We start from the raw sequence: 14,311 nt of genomic DNA, 5'->3' as shown, positions 1-14,311 counted from the left end.
AGTGTGCGCTGTGTCAAAAGCAGTTTACTACAAAGACAGGCAATACCATTGAAGCAGTATTATCCTTTAGGGGTACGACCAATGCAAAACTTTACAGTCAAAGACCCAAGAAAGTGGTTGTGGTTCCCAAAAAACAACCAGTGTGATACCAACACAACAGCAGACCTGATGTGTTAACTTTTCAGTGCTGTGTCTCACAACAAAAAAACAAAGAAAGACAGTCGTAGCCTACGTTACTGTAAAAGACACAATACCAGTAATCACGGTCAAACATTATGGATTTAAGCTGCTTTACATCTCACTTAGACTTAGGAGTATTAAGGACTCTTGAGCGTGTGACAGAAATAGTAATTTGATTTAGTATTTGTTTTAAGGCAGATACTTTAATTAAAACAGACAGGGAAAACAAAGATCAGTGAGCTAAAGATCCATCAAAGCTTCAGAGCAAACCCTGTGAGGAACTTTGGTCAAATCTGCAATCTGCCTTAAACCAAATCTTAATTAATAATAATGAATACTTTATTGACCCCCTTGGGGAAATTGTGGTCGGACAGCTACAGTCATGTTGGCGCTATCATGGGGTTTTGGTGTCTTGTCCAAGAACACCTCAGCAAGCAGCCAGGAGAGACCGGGTATCGAACCGCTCTACCACTGGAGCTAATGTCCCCCCAAAAGACATTAGACTCAACCTCTGATTTTAAGCTTTTCTTTGGTGAGAGCAATACTGGAATATGGTTTCACAATACTTTTTCAGTGTCTCGGCTACCACGTGCTTGTCTGCGAGCACCATCTCAGGCACCAAATACAAAGCTAGAACCACTGCTCTCAAATATCCTTAGGAACAAAGAATAAAAAGTAGTGATTCAGGTGACAGGGCTCTGGATGCTGCTGTTAGTACAATAAAGCTGACTTTTATTAAACCAATTAGCAAATTGTCACACATCTTTAGGAAAAGTGGTGGAGGGAGCTATGATGGCAAACAAGCATGCATGTCAGTAGAGTAATAGTAAGAAGTGACAGGTTGTAATGCCTGACCGCACCTGCATAAATAGAAGATATTACTAGTCAACTGACCCCAGTTTAAGTGTAAATGGTAAATGGTCTGCACTTATATAGTGCTTTTCTACCTAGCTGGTACTCAAAGCGCTTTACACTGCGTCTCATTCACCCATTCACACGCACAAGCACGCACACATTCACACACCGATGGCAGAGCTGCTATGCAGCTGACCTGACTCACCGGGGGCAACTAGGGGTTCAGTATCTTGCCCAAGGACACTTTGGCATGTGACGTGGCAGCCGGGAATTGAACCATTGGTAGTCAACTGCTCTACCTATTGAGCCACAGCCATGCACTACTAAGTGTGAATTCAGTACCAAAACTAACACTAAACACACAATGGCATTGTCATTCCTTTAAATCTGGTGAGGGGTCTTCATTTTGTAAATTTTAAAGCTCATATCAACATTTCACCAAGGTCTGGTTTGAAAGACAGTGAACCTTCAATGTACTATTCATTTGATGATTACGTTAATAATACCATGCCTGTCATAAGTAGACACATGAAATGATGTTGCTATCTTCACTATGGCAGTCCTCATTAACACCTAGTTCCCTTCTATCCCTTACTGTTACTATCATTCCCGTAGAAACCCTGTTAACTTGGCAGTGTTAAAACTGAACGAGCAGGGCCTGTTGGACAAATTGAAAAACAGATGGTGGTATGACAAGGGAGAGTGCGGCATCGGGGGAGGGGACTCCAAGGTCAGATCACCGTAACCCCAACGGGTAACGACAGGCAATGGCACACCAGGGTAACCGGCAACAACCCAAGGCTTGAATGTCAAGCATAAAACACTCTGGATGACACCACTGAACCAATACTGGAACCTAATGTTTGGCATCTTTCAGACATAATTCCAAGTAGCTGATGATTGATCCTTCAGTCTGCTTTTCTAGCTTTTCACCTTCTGATCCAGGGAGTATTTTACAAAACGCACTTTAAAACACCACACTGTCGTTTTTCAGTTTTACAGGCAGGCAACAGATGAATTTAATACAGGTTTACAAAAATATTATTAACAGTGCTTAAAAGCAAAAATGTGAAGTAGATTTTCAAAATTAAGATGAAAGCTTAAATGCAGTAGCAGGAAAACTCTTGTCTTTTGGGGGGATTGGGGCTTTATGAAGCTCCGTACAGTCCCTGAATGCAGCACACCACAGAAGCAGCTGATAGACTGCTAACACTACTCTGGACACTGTTACTTTCTTAGTATAAACTTTGCACATTGAGTCAAGTGATAGGTCCTATTACAACTAGGAATATAAGTTTTCCAGGATACTGTATAATTTGCCATTTATAAGTATATATGTAATTTAGTGGAATCATGTGACTGGGTGGAAATTGTGAGATCTACAACTGGGAGCTGGTTGGTAAAATACTCCCTCTGGTCAGTCACTTTACCAACACTGACTACACCTTCTCAAAAAGATAAATAGGAGCAATCCTTCATTGTACCACAGAGTACAGTTTATGCTTTCTGGTTTTTGGACAGCAGACTGTATCATTATGAAGCTAATAGATACCGGAGTGTTGTCAGCTATTGCCGGTTACCCAAAGTGATATAGTAATACACATCTCGCACGTAGGGAGTTAGGTCAAACCAAGCTAGATGGAGTATTAACGCATATCACTTTGACACTGACATTTACCAAAACAGTTTTATGTGTGATTGTGTCTGCCTTTTCTTTGTTTTGCTTTCTGTTGTTGCTGTTGAGGTGTTCTTTGTAGCGTACCGCAGCATCTGTACTGCTAATGCCACTTTTGCTAAAATTGTTGCTGCAACCACTGCTGCCACCGCAGCCCTGTTGCTGTGCAGCTGAACAATAACATAAGATAACATGGAGGTGCATAATGTTATTTATGTTATTCCCAATCCCCACCCCCTTCCTCCTATGGTTCTTTGAAGAATCCCAGTAAACCTAGCAGTACTGAAGCTCAATGAACAAGCCGTCTTAGACAAGTTGAAAAACAAGTGGTGGTATGACAAGGGGGAGTGTGGACACAAGGACTCCGGCAGAAAGGTCAGTTTTTTAGGTCGCTCGGCCTGGTCCCAAGGACATGTGTTGGTTTACTTTCCACCCCCACCCCTATCAGACCCTCAGACCAAGACTCAAAAAGGTGCACTCTAAAAACAAAAAGCTTTTACAGCTTACACAGTGCTAATTGGAAGCTTCTGTCATTCTGTTTGTGTTTTATGTTTAGTTTCATTTTTAATGAATTTCTTACATGCAAACATCTACATATCACTCAATGGTGAAAGTAATTATCTGGATTTAACTAGTTTTATGAGTGAAATACGGTTTAACCAAACTGATTCATAAAATCATTGAAACCAATCAGTTTCAAAGTCAATTTGGATTCATGGATATTTTGGTAATTTGGGAAATGTATATTTATTCCACTGCTGAGAAAGATAGCATGGCGTTTTTTATCTTCTTTGTATAATCTGAACATTGTTGTTAGCAATGACCTGCCAGACCTGTTTTTAGTCCCTGTGCTAAACTAACTGGTTGCTGAATACAACTTCATTTTTCAGCAAGACAGCAAATATATAAAAAAAAAATAACAAAATAACAATACGAATAGTGTTTCATTCCAAAATACTAAATCAAATTCACGGTCGTTTTTGTTTTTAGAGTGTAACACTTCTGCTCAGCTGACCATTCTGAGGAGCAGGAGGATGATGCAATAAAAAGTTTTCTGGTGGCACATGAAAACCCTAGACTTCATGTTCACAGCTTTGTCCTCATATGCTGAGTATATTTTATGAACTTGCTTGAGTTTCCACAAAACTTGTTCTAAACTGTGCATATACTCAGACAAATGTATGCAAAGTGGTGAGAAAATGAGCCGGGCTTTAGCGGTTTCTGACAAAGCGGTCTTTTTGAAGATAAGGGGTTTTCATGTCTCCAGATCAGTAGAAATCCAATCAGATTTCTTCAGAGGCTTTTTCTCTGCTCAGCCTTCCTTCTGTTCTCCAGAAAATCTTGTGGTCAGCACAGTTCACTGGAAGCAGCCACAGACAGACAGACTCAACTGGAAAATGTGACTTTTCACATCACTTAATTGCAAATCTTGGCCACATTTACATCTATATTTGTAAAATATATATAGTTCTGGTGGAGAGAGAAGCACTTATTCTGAGTCAACACATTAAATCTGGCCTGGAAGAGAAGCTCCAGATTAAAGTCAGATTTATTTATTCATTTACATACACATCAGATGTTAAATGTCTGATTTTTAAAACTATAGATACACTGCATTTTCCTGTTTCTCTCACTTGCTTTCTATCACCTTATGTCTCTCTACCTTCTCTCTGTCTGTTTATGGCTGCTATCCAAATAATATTGAAGCCACTAACCACAGCTTTAGCCTCTTCCCTTCCTCCTCCTTTCCTTCCCACACACACACACACACACATACACAAACACTGATGTTTTTGTCTCCAATCTGTCATGTGCCTCCTGTTTCCTATGAACTCGCTGTGTAACAGACCGTGACTGAGAAATGGGGGAAATGTTCATTAGTCTGTCGTTGATGTGGCAGTGAGGAGAAAAGATGATTTTAAAGTCAGACTGAAACTGATGAGAGCTGTGTTTCCACCTTTCTTTGTACAGTTTAAAAAACTCACTGCAACAAATAACCATACCAGTGGTTATTAGAAATATCCACACTAATGCAAATCTTTGTCTTCCTGACTTATTCACTTCACAAGAAGCTGCCAGTAAAATCTTCACTTTTACTTACAAACTTAATGTAGGAATATTTATCCAACAAACTCTGGATTTGTATGGTGGTACATTAGTTTGGTGGATATGGAAAATAGACAATTTTTCTGAAGCACAAGGGGGCACCTTAAATTTGTATTGTCTCGCTCAGTTACTAAGTTGAGCAGCTGAAATAATTATATTATTTTATGATTATAAGTCAAATCAATATATAATTTTATACTTATGCAAATGTCAAGACCTTTGATATACTGTGCTGCAAGGCTGAAAATATATTTACTATGCATTTGTGTGTGCATCATGGTGATATTGGCTATACAGCATTACCAGTAATTGTAATGCTATGTGCACAGGAGATGAAATGCCATCAAATGATCTCTGCAGCAGCTTTGAGTCACCACAATAAAAAAACGTTTGGAAAAACACTTAATGAGCTTCTCCACCACTACCAACATCTGCAAACATTAACAGGTGCACTTAAAATGATTCAACCTTCATTGCAAGTTACATATTTTGGCAAACTGTGTAAACTTTCAGCTGTTTGCAATTAACAAATCTAACAAGAACAATTTAAATTGCTGAATACAACTACAACCAAAAATCAAGACAACCAGGTGTGCTTAAGATGGAACACATCAAATACCTGAACCGACTAGGGGTTTGCCCAGTGTCATGTTGGATTTTATGTTCAAAATCAGAATAATTGTTAAGAGAAAGGATCACTGCCTCAAAAAGATAATCAAGGTACTGAAAGTTCAAAGTTAAAAGAACCGTGGTTACCAGGACATGGCAAAAAATGGAAAATATTAAGGGTACAGTAAGGTAAACTAACTCTAAAAGGTTCCATATTCAACTCAATTCAATTCAGTTTTATTTGTATAGCGCCAATTTACAACAGAAGTTATCTCAAGGCACTTTACAGTGTAAGGTTTAAGACCTTACAGAGAATATTTATACAAAAAATTATAGAGGAAACCCAACAATCCCATTTGAGCAAGCTTTGGGCAACAGTGGAGAGGAAAAACTCCCTTTAGAGGAAGAAACCTCCAGCAGAACCAGGCTCATAGTGGGCGGCCATCTGCCTCGACCGGTTGGGGTGAGTGGAAAGAGAAGAGAGAAAAGAACAGCAGGCAATAAGACAACAACAAGCAGCAAGAACACTGAGTGTCCTGTCAGGCTGTCTTCTGCTCGCTTCTCCCACATCTGCAGAAACCCCTGAAGACCTCGTCGGATCAGCCTTAATAACCGGACCTGTAAATGAGCCATATCAGAACACCAAGACTACTGACCCCAAAGCAAAATCACATAAAGCAACCATAAAAGTTTAGAGATTCTGTTCTGTGTAGTTCTGTGAACTTGGCCTATGGAGAAAGAAGCACCCTGTCTACATTGAAGCATGGTGGTGGCTCTGTGATGCTCTGGGAGTGCCTCGCTGGCACTGGAATCCTGCAGCATGTGGAAGGCAATATGGATTCATTCAAGTATTCCCCTAGGGGAAAACATGATGCTTTCTGTGAGCTCTTAGGCATCATTGGACCTTCTAGCAGGACAATGATCCCAAGCATGTATCAAAGTCCACCAAGATCTGGTTAAGAATAAGTGCTGGAAGATTCTGTGTCCATTACGGTAACCTAACTTGAACTACATAGAAAATCTCTAAAGTGATTTGAATAGGGCGGTTTCACCATGTAGATAAGTGAATATTAGTGACCATGAGGCCCTTGTCCATGAGGAATGGGCTGAGATTCCTCAGGAATGCTGCCAGAAGCTGGTGTCTGGCTACGCATCACGTTAGCAGATCATAGCAGCAAAAGCGTTCTCTACAAAGTACTGAAGACACTTGTCACGAAAGGGGTTTTGAATCTGCAGTTGTCATTAAAAGTGACATTTTGATATGTTTACCTCTGTTCAATTGGAGACATGCATTTCCTTCAGTAAACAAATCTATAATGTGATTTCAGTCTGACTTTAAAATGTCTTACAGTATCATTTTTAAAGAAGCTGATTGGCTGAGGTTAAATGACCACTGATAGGCTGCTCCCAACTTTCCAACTCTACTGTTGATGAGAGGCCCCCATTGACCATGAGTGCTGTTTCCTCCCATTTACTTTTGATCTGAACAGACTGCATGCAGTTGGAGGAGAAAGCTAAGTCACGCCACCAAAACCAAGTGATGCATGTGACAGATGAACGCACAACTAGTGGTGTCAGGAGAAGCAAAAGCTGAATAATAATTAATTCCCCTTTTAGGACTGTTTTTGAAGCATGTAACAGAAAACCTCTTTCCTTTCTGAGTTGAGGGGACAAAAGTGATTCTGTGCTGTGAAGATTTTTTTTATTAAGCAAAGTAAAACTAAACTAAGAAACCAGTAATGAACCTGAACAACTCTCTCTACAGAGATGAGTTTTTACTTTGTTTGCCCTCATTCTGTTTGCATTTCTGTGCATGAAGGTGCATGTGGCAGGTATGTAAAATATGGATCATCAAAGGCTGTGATTTGAGGCAGTGGAGTTTTAATGCTCCTAAATTTAGCAGTGAGCATCAATAAAGTTTGAAGAATCACAAACGCATTCAATAAAAAAATGTTCAGATATATCCAGACAGATGGTCCTGCTATGAGTCAAATAATAATGACCATAAGGCAGCCAGCTCTTATAGCTGCACCACAATAAAACAGCACACCGTACATAGATGAAAGTTACAGTGCTCTGCAGTGACTCTGCACATTATCATGTGATATTAGCTATAATACCATTAACAATGTTTCTGTGGTGTTTAAATCAAAAATTGGGTGCTAAATTAGAGTTTTGTCAAATTTGAGGAACGCAGGCTCCAGACAGCTGCTGCTGAATAACTCAGGATGTTTTCAGGCAGAATTCAAATCTGACCTAAGTCACAGCAGAGTTCCAACCACCCAAAGGAATTTTGTTGCCTCTTTGTCACAGCCTTTGAACGCGTTAGTTAGTGAGATGATATTTAACTTTGGAGATTTTGATGGTGTTTTACTTAGATTCAGTTCAGAGGACGCACAGTACAATGTGGAATCTATCTGCAGCACGTGTGCTCCTTCCTGACCCGCCTCTCTGTGCTAACAGGACAAGACGAGCGCTCTCAGTCTGAGCAATGTGGCCGGAGTGTTTTATATTCTGATTGGTGGGCTCGGGCTGGCCATGCTCGTGGCTCTAGTCGAGTTCTGCTACAAGTCGCGGATCGAGTCGAGAAGGATGAAGGTGAGTCCAGTGCAGTGTTGTCATTTTTATTTCAATTTAAAATGTACATGTATTTTTCCACTCTAAAGAAAACCCTTCGCATAGTTAGTAACTACAAACGTGGATTTATTGTTAAGAACTTCTTCAGTCAGACTTTCTGTTACTAGATAAACCTACTAATGAGCTGTGAGCTTCATCATCGGCTCAGATATGAATATGTCCGGGACACCAAAGATCTGCACACAGTCATGTGCATCAGAACTTTGCCTTTGACCTTTGTCATTCTGAAGTAGTTCTTTGTGGAGCATACAAACAGCAGCCACAGAGCAGCACCAACATTACTGCCATCTGAAAGTCTATCAGCTTAACTCTGCTATTTATCACCAACCTCAGTATGTGAGGAAACTGCGGCCACCTCATTACAGACTGTGGTGGGTTATGCCGAGACTTTGATGGGCTGCTCAGAAGGAACAAACAAGTCATTAGAGTCATTGTCTTCACAGCAGAAGCACCAGTCTGTTCCTCTCCTCTCTGCTGGACTTTTGTTATTCTCTTCACATCTGCATCTGCGTCTGAGCAGAAAGGAAGGACTTAAAGCCCTCGCTGAAGGCAGCAGTGACACAACATTTCATCACTCTGAGTAGATGGAGGAGTGTGCAGAGCAGGGTTACACTGCGGTTACCTGTGGCAGAGGAAGAGCTCCTCACATGGAACAGTACGGCAGCACATATAGATCGAAACACTTCACTCAGAGGCTGTTGTCCTTGCTGATATCTCAGGAACTGATAATTCAGTTATTATAGAGCTCGTGTTCAGATTGTTCTGCTCATGTTGCACCAAGATGTAAAATCAGAACTGTCACAAGCAGAACTGACTTCATTTGGCTGCACTGACACAGTTCACTCAGCTCTTCTCATACATTTAAATGAGGGAATGTGTTTAATGCAGCTAGAACCTGCACCACAGGGGGCTGCAGAAAAAAGGACGCAGCCTCAAGAGGCTCTTGAGATCTGACTCAACTTCCAACAAGCTGCCGAGTCGGCCAATGTGGAGGACTCTCTAACATGAACTCTGTTTCTGCAGTTTCCTCTGAGGTCATCACGACCAAAGGTCAAACGGTTGCTACTGTGAGTGAAAACTCAACAAACTGTAAAGTTATAGAGTAAGATGATAACATCACTCGAGACCTCGTCTACCGCCGTGCTAGCAGCTCTGTAAGCATCCACGTACCCCAGCATTACTGTGGACATTAGGGCTGAACAACTGTGAACAACACTGTGAGTGAGGATGGATGAAGGACATTCAGGAAACAATCTAACAAGTAAGATGAGACCATCACTATAAATGACTGCAGATCAAATTTCCTCTGGGAAATTACCTGATAAGATACTGAACAAGTAGTATAGATGTAGATGCCCCACACACAAATACTAGTTTAGATCATTTCTTTTTTAGTTAATCCACTACAGACAGATTAGGGCCTGATCATCCCGGATCGAAAGCCAAGTTTTGTGAATGTTTGCATGAGAAAACACCGTCTAACCATGTTTTCTGCCACCACTAGTCATATGCAGAATTGAACATTTGCTTGGCATTAATTTCTGCACAGATGTGTAAAACCAGCACTGCAGGTAATGTTAACGTGCTGATATTTAGCAGGTAAGATTTTTAAAATCTAATGATCATCTTCGTTTCTGGTATTAGCATGCTAACATTTGCTAATTACTACATAACAGACTGGGGGAGTGATTAGTTTTACAGAAAATGTTGAGCAGGAAGATCAAAGTTCCTACAGTTAATCCTGAGGGTAACGGGACGTTCACACAGTAAAGTAAAGTCAGGACTCATCCTCTGTGTTTGCTGATAGTTCTGATCATTTTTCAGGAGACAATATAAATGTCAACCTCACGGTGGCGCTACAGTGTTCCTCTAAAGCACTTTCAACCCAGAGCACATCGACTTTTTATTCAGGACTCTAAACAACCGTGCTGTCACATTATCACAGCTGTTAATACCTGCAGGCAGCTACACTGACGGTGTTTGTGCAGAGGCTGATTCTGTACAGCACACGTAGAGTAACCATGACAATACAGCGAGCATGACGGAGATACGGTTCAGCCAGTGTTTACGGAGTTTGGAAGTTGACGTACGTGGATAGTTAAGCTGTTAACTTTCTGCTGTTGAGCTGAAACGGGGGAGAGAAGTGTTCGACTTTGTTGTTCTCGCTCTGAGGTGCTGTGAGCATCAGAGCTGGTCCAGTAAATGAATAAGCCTGGGATTTATTTGTTCCAGTCTGCCTGACGACTGTTGATGCCACGCTGCAAACAGCGAGGTAGCGTTGGGAGCCTCAGAGGCCCGATACAGGATATTAACTCTGGATCCACATCATTAGTTTCAATGAGAGGAGAGACCCAGAGAGAGAGAGAGAGAGAGCTACTAAAATACAACTTTTACTGTTATTACTACTGGTGACGACTGAGAGCACACACACACACACACACAAGTCTTAGGAACCATTACATTTTTATTTGGCAGTGCTATTGTAACTATAAACCTTGTTATTCAGTGTTCATAGGAAATATGTTCACAGTGATCAAAAACACAAACAAGTAAAAGATGTGATGAGAAGTTTCCCAGAGTTTCTTCTTTCACAGATCAGAAGTCCAGCAAAGACCTGGTTCAGCATTTGGCAGCTTCATGTGGATTCAAGCTGGTCCTTCTGCAGCCTGAAGAAGCTGGACCAGAAATGTTTTTTGTGGAAGGAGAGAAGCCAAGAAACCATTTTATGTTTCTAATGTAAAAAAAAGAGAAATAAATAGTGGACATCGTTCATAAAAGAACAAGGCAGATGGTGCCAAAGACTTTTGCACAGTACTGGAAATACACACATTCAACACTCCCAAAATACAGAGTGGTTATTTTTTCTGAAACCTTCAAATTACCCAGGTTTCCATTTATTAGGTTTCAACCTGCACAACTCAGAGGTGATCAGGTTATTTTACCCATTTGCCTGGAGAATCACACTCCTCTGAGTCATAAGTGAGTCAAGTGCACATATTTTTAGATTCAGTGTGACTTATACTTTCAGAGAATCACTGACTCTTCGACTCATAACTGCCGGACCTGTCAGAGACACGTCTGTCATTTAGGATCAGGTCAAAATGTCAACAAATACCGTCTGGAAAAAAGGTCTCTAAACCACAACCAACTCGGTTGGACATGTCTGAATCTCACTGCAGGACACATTATTATCACATTATTGTGATTATATGGATCCAAGGGGTTCTAAACAAGACAGACAAAAAATACCAGCAGCAGCACGATGATAGATTCAGTTCATTAGATCAATTGTAGAACGATAATTAATGTCCCGAAAACCTTCATCCAGCTGAGCAGCAGACTGACGAACTGTCGGCTTCACTGTTGTGCACTCTGGTCCGGTTTAATCTGAACAATGTGCTAAATGATGACTTGATTTTAACGCACCGTGGAGATGATCATGGACTTGGTCCTAGCCCGGCTACGTTCACACGTCAGAGTGGACTCCTCACATCTCCCATGTCTGTAAATGTTAACGGGCTTCTTTCTCCCTCTCTGTCTTTCAGGAGCTCATCGATGCTGCCATGAGGAGCACCAGCCTCGGTGGGATGGCGGGAGGAGGCGGAGGAGGAGGTGGATGCATGGCAGCTGTTGGCGGTTTGGGGGGAGGAGCATCGGGGCTCGGAGGCGAGAACGGTCGCGTGGTGGCGCACGATTTTCCAAAAGCTGGAGCTCAGGGTTTACCCTGCATGAGCAAGGCAGCTGGCCTTGGACTGTCATCCAAGGGCATGTGATCAAAACTGAGACTCCTGATTGGACAGGACTCTCCTGTCTGTCTGTCTGTCTGTCTGTCTGTGAGGAAGGTAAGGTGAGAGAAGATAGATAACTAAGAAGAGAGAGAGGAAGGAAGGAGGAAAAGGAAAGGAGACAGGATCAGTGATTGAAGGAGGAAGAGTAAGGATGAAGGCAGGAAAAACAGAATAAGGAGGTAGAAGGAAATAAGACAGCTGAAGAACAGACAGACTGGTGGAGGAGTGTTCATGATCACGACTGGGCTGAATACAACAGAACTCTGATGAACACAGAGCACCTGAACGCAACACCTGAACTGAGCTCCTGCAAGACGAACAACTGGGCTGAACAGAACCTTTTTCTACGAGCGCTGTCTAAAAGTGTCTTTTTTAACGTGATGCATCCTCCATTCTTCATCCCTCCACTCCTCCTCCTCCAGTCCAGCAGTCACCCGCTGAGCTTCATCACAGAACACAGACTGACCGCACACCAACATTACTGCTGCAGTAGAACTTTGGCCATGATAGAACTAATGATACAGGTGATGGAGGCAGGTGTGTCACTGCTGCAGCCTCTTTTTTATTCTTCAGTTCGTTTGGTGATGAACCTGCAGTTTGTAGTTTTCTTGTGGATCAGAAACTTCACTTCTCAAAGAGTGTCGAGTCTCAACGTGACAACAACACATGAATCCAGTAATGACAGTTAAAATGAAGAGTGCATTTTTTAACCAACTGTTAATTGGTTCATTAACTAATTGTTGAGAAGAGGTGCTGACATGTGACCTTTACAACGTTTCCTGGTCTGAGGCTTCTACATGTTCTCCTGTATTTTCTGGACGAGTCGGCACCACAGCAGAACTTTTTCTACTGAACCAACATCTGTTCATGTTTGTATGATATGATACGTGTGCCGCTTGTCTGATGTATTTTTCATTGATGATCAGTTTCTTATCTCTTCCATCGGATCAGTTTACTCTGTTTAATAAAAACTCTTTCATCATCTCGACTTTGGTAGTTTCTCTGTTTCGAAGACACTCGTGTAGATAAGACTGTACCACCGCGGTCAGGAGGTCTTTATGTGAGGAGGTTGAGCTGGATCGTTTGTTACTGACCCTGGAAACAGGAGCCCATCAAAAGCTCTTTAACGTTCCCTGTTAAAGTTCACGTGTAGAAACACTGGATCGTTTCAAGGAGTAAACGGCTCAGTGTGAGCTCAGCAGGGAAACAGATGATGAACAGAGATGCTGCAGACAAAACCCAATTATTACTCAGTTTGGTTCCATTTCTAATGATCCATCTGAACTTTTCTTTCTCCGGAACTCATTCTGCGACTGTGTTTAACTCTGCTGTACAGTCCCCTCATCCATCATGTTGGGAAACATTATGAACTTATTGTCACGGGGTGATGCCAGATGGGAAGTTAAATCAGATTCTGCTCCTATTTCCAGCTTAAAAACTCTTTCTGTCGACTATATTCACAGCAAAACTCTCCTCTGCTGACGGCACAGCTCCTTCAGATGGAGGAGTGTGATACCGAGTCTCTCCCCCCTTAATTATCTGCTATTATCTGCCGTGACCAATTGGCAGAAATGACACCGAGCACAGAGCTGCAGTCTGCAGCACCAGACAGATATGACGTGATGATTGTACCTCTGTGAAAGTCATGAAAACTTGAGACTGTAAATATAAAATCACTTTGTGATGAAATGAGACAGCAGAATCCGTTGAAATGTGAGGCAGCTGGAGAAAACATCGACACCATCAATAGTCCTCAGTTTAAAGATGTGAAACGTGTTCAGCAGCTGTCCACACATGGTGTTTACAGGCTGCGATGAAATAACTAACCCTCCCTCAGTCGCATTAACACGCTGAGGACGGTCACAGAGACCCGTTCCCACATCACGCAGCCCAAACCAGTTCTGCACATACACGTTTAGCATTTGTTGATGTTGTTAGCAGCTCTAGTCCAGACTGTCCCCTCATCACTTCCTGACCTCGGATTTGTTCATGTAGCAGGGATCACCAGCTCCCTAAATGTCTTCGGTTTGTCTACTCAAATCAGCACAACTGCTGTTTTATCGAGTGCTCGTGAGGAGAGAAGATGCAGAAACTGCAACAAAAGCCTTCATCTGCCGTCGAGTCAGATCAAACTGAAGCTTCAACAGCATCACTCACGGTTCAGAGGTTCGAGGTCCTTGTTTTTCTATGAAAACCTGAGCTGACATAAGTACCAAACAGTTTTCCATCGGTCAGTGAGCCTTTAAACCTGATCGACCCAGTCGACACTGGACTTCTGATCAGCCTGATGTACATTTCTGATGTACAAGTGTTTGCTTAAATTAATTTAAATTAAAGACTCAGATTTCAGGTCATATAAAATGAGAACACTTTGTGTTTTCCATCCAATAGTCACATGACTCCAGATCAGGTCGAACTTTTCTGACTGGACCAACCGGTCAAAGTCAGATCTGGTTTTCAG

At 41.8% G+C, this 14,311-nt stretch overlaps 1 protein-coding gene across 3 annotated transcripts in view; it reads left to right on the top strand.

Annotated features, from left to right (window-relative positions):
• gria1b (glutamate receptor, ionotropic, AMPA 1b) overlaps nucleotides 1-12,785 on the top strand; it is a 67,286-nt gene extending 54,501 nt beyond the window's left edge. Inside the window, exons 16-18 of one of the 3 annotated variants that reach the window (XM_026357481.1) lie at nucleotides 2,971-3,085; nucleotides 7,889-8,023; nucleotides 11,608-12,785. In XM_026357481.1, the coding sequence (XP_026213266.1) occupies nucleotides 2,971-3,085; nucleotides 7,889-8,023; nucleotides 11,608-11,835 (478 nt within the window). In that variant the 3' untranslated portion in view covers nucleotides 11,836-12,785. Of the gene's footprint in view, nucleotides 1-1,650; nucleotides 1,766-2,970; nucleotides 3,086-7,888; nucleotides 8,024-11,607 lie in introns of all 3 variants that reach the window. The other 2 variants (XM_026357482.1, XR_004463396.1) reach the window with 2 other exon arrangements.
• The last annotated feature ends 1,526 nt before the right edge of the window (nucleotides 12,786-14,311 follow it).

This window comes from Anabas testudineus, chromosome 10 (assembly GCF_900324465.2).
Source record: "Anabas testudineus chromosome 10, fAnaTes1.2, whole genome shotgun sequence".
Lineage (NCBI taxonomy): Eukaryota > Metazoa > Chordata > Actinopteri > Anabantiformes > Anabantidae > Anabas > Anabas testudineus.
Note: the sequence above shows the minus strand (reverse complement) of the source record. Positions and strands in the feature narration are given on the sequence as shown.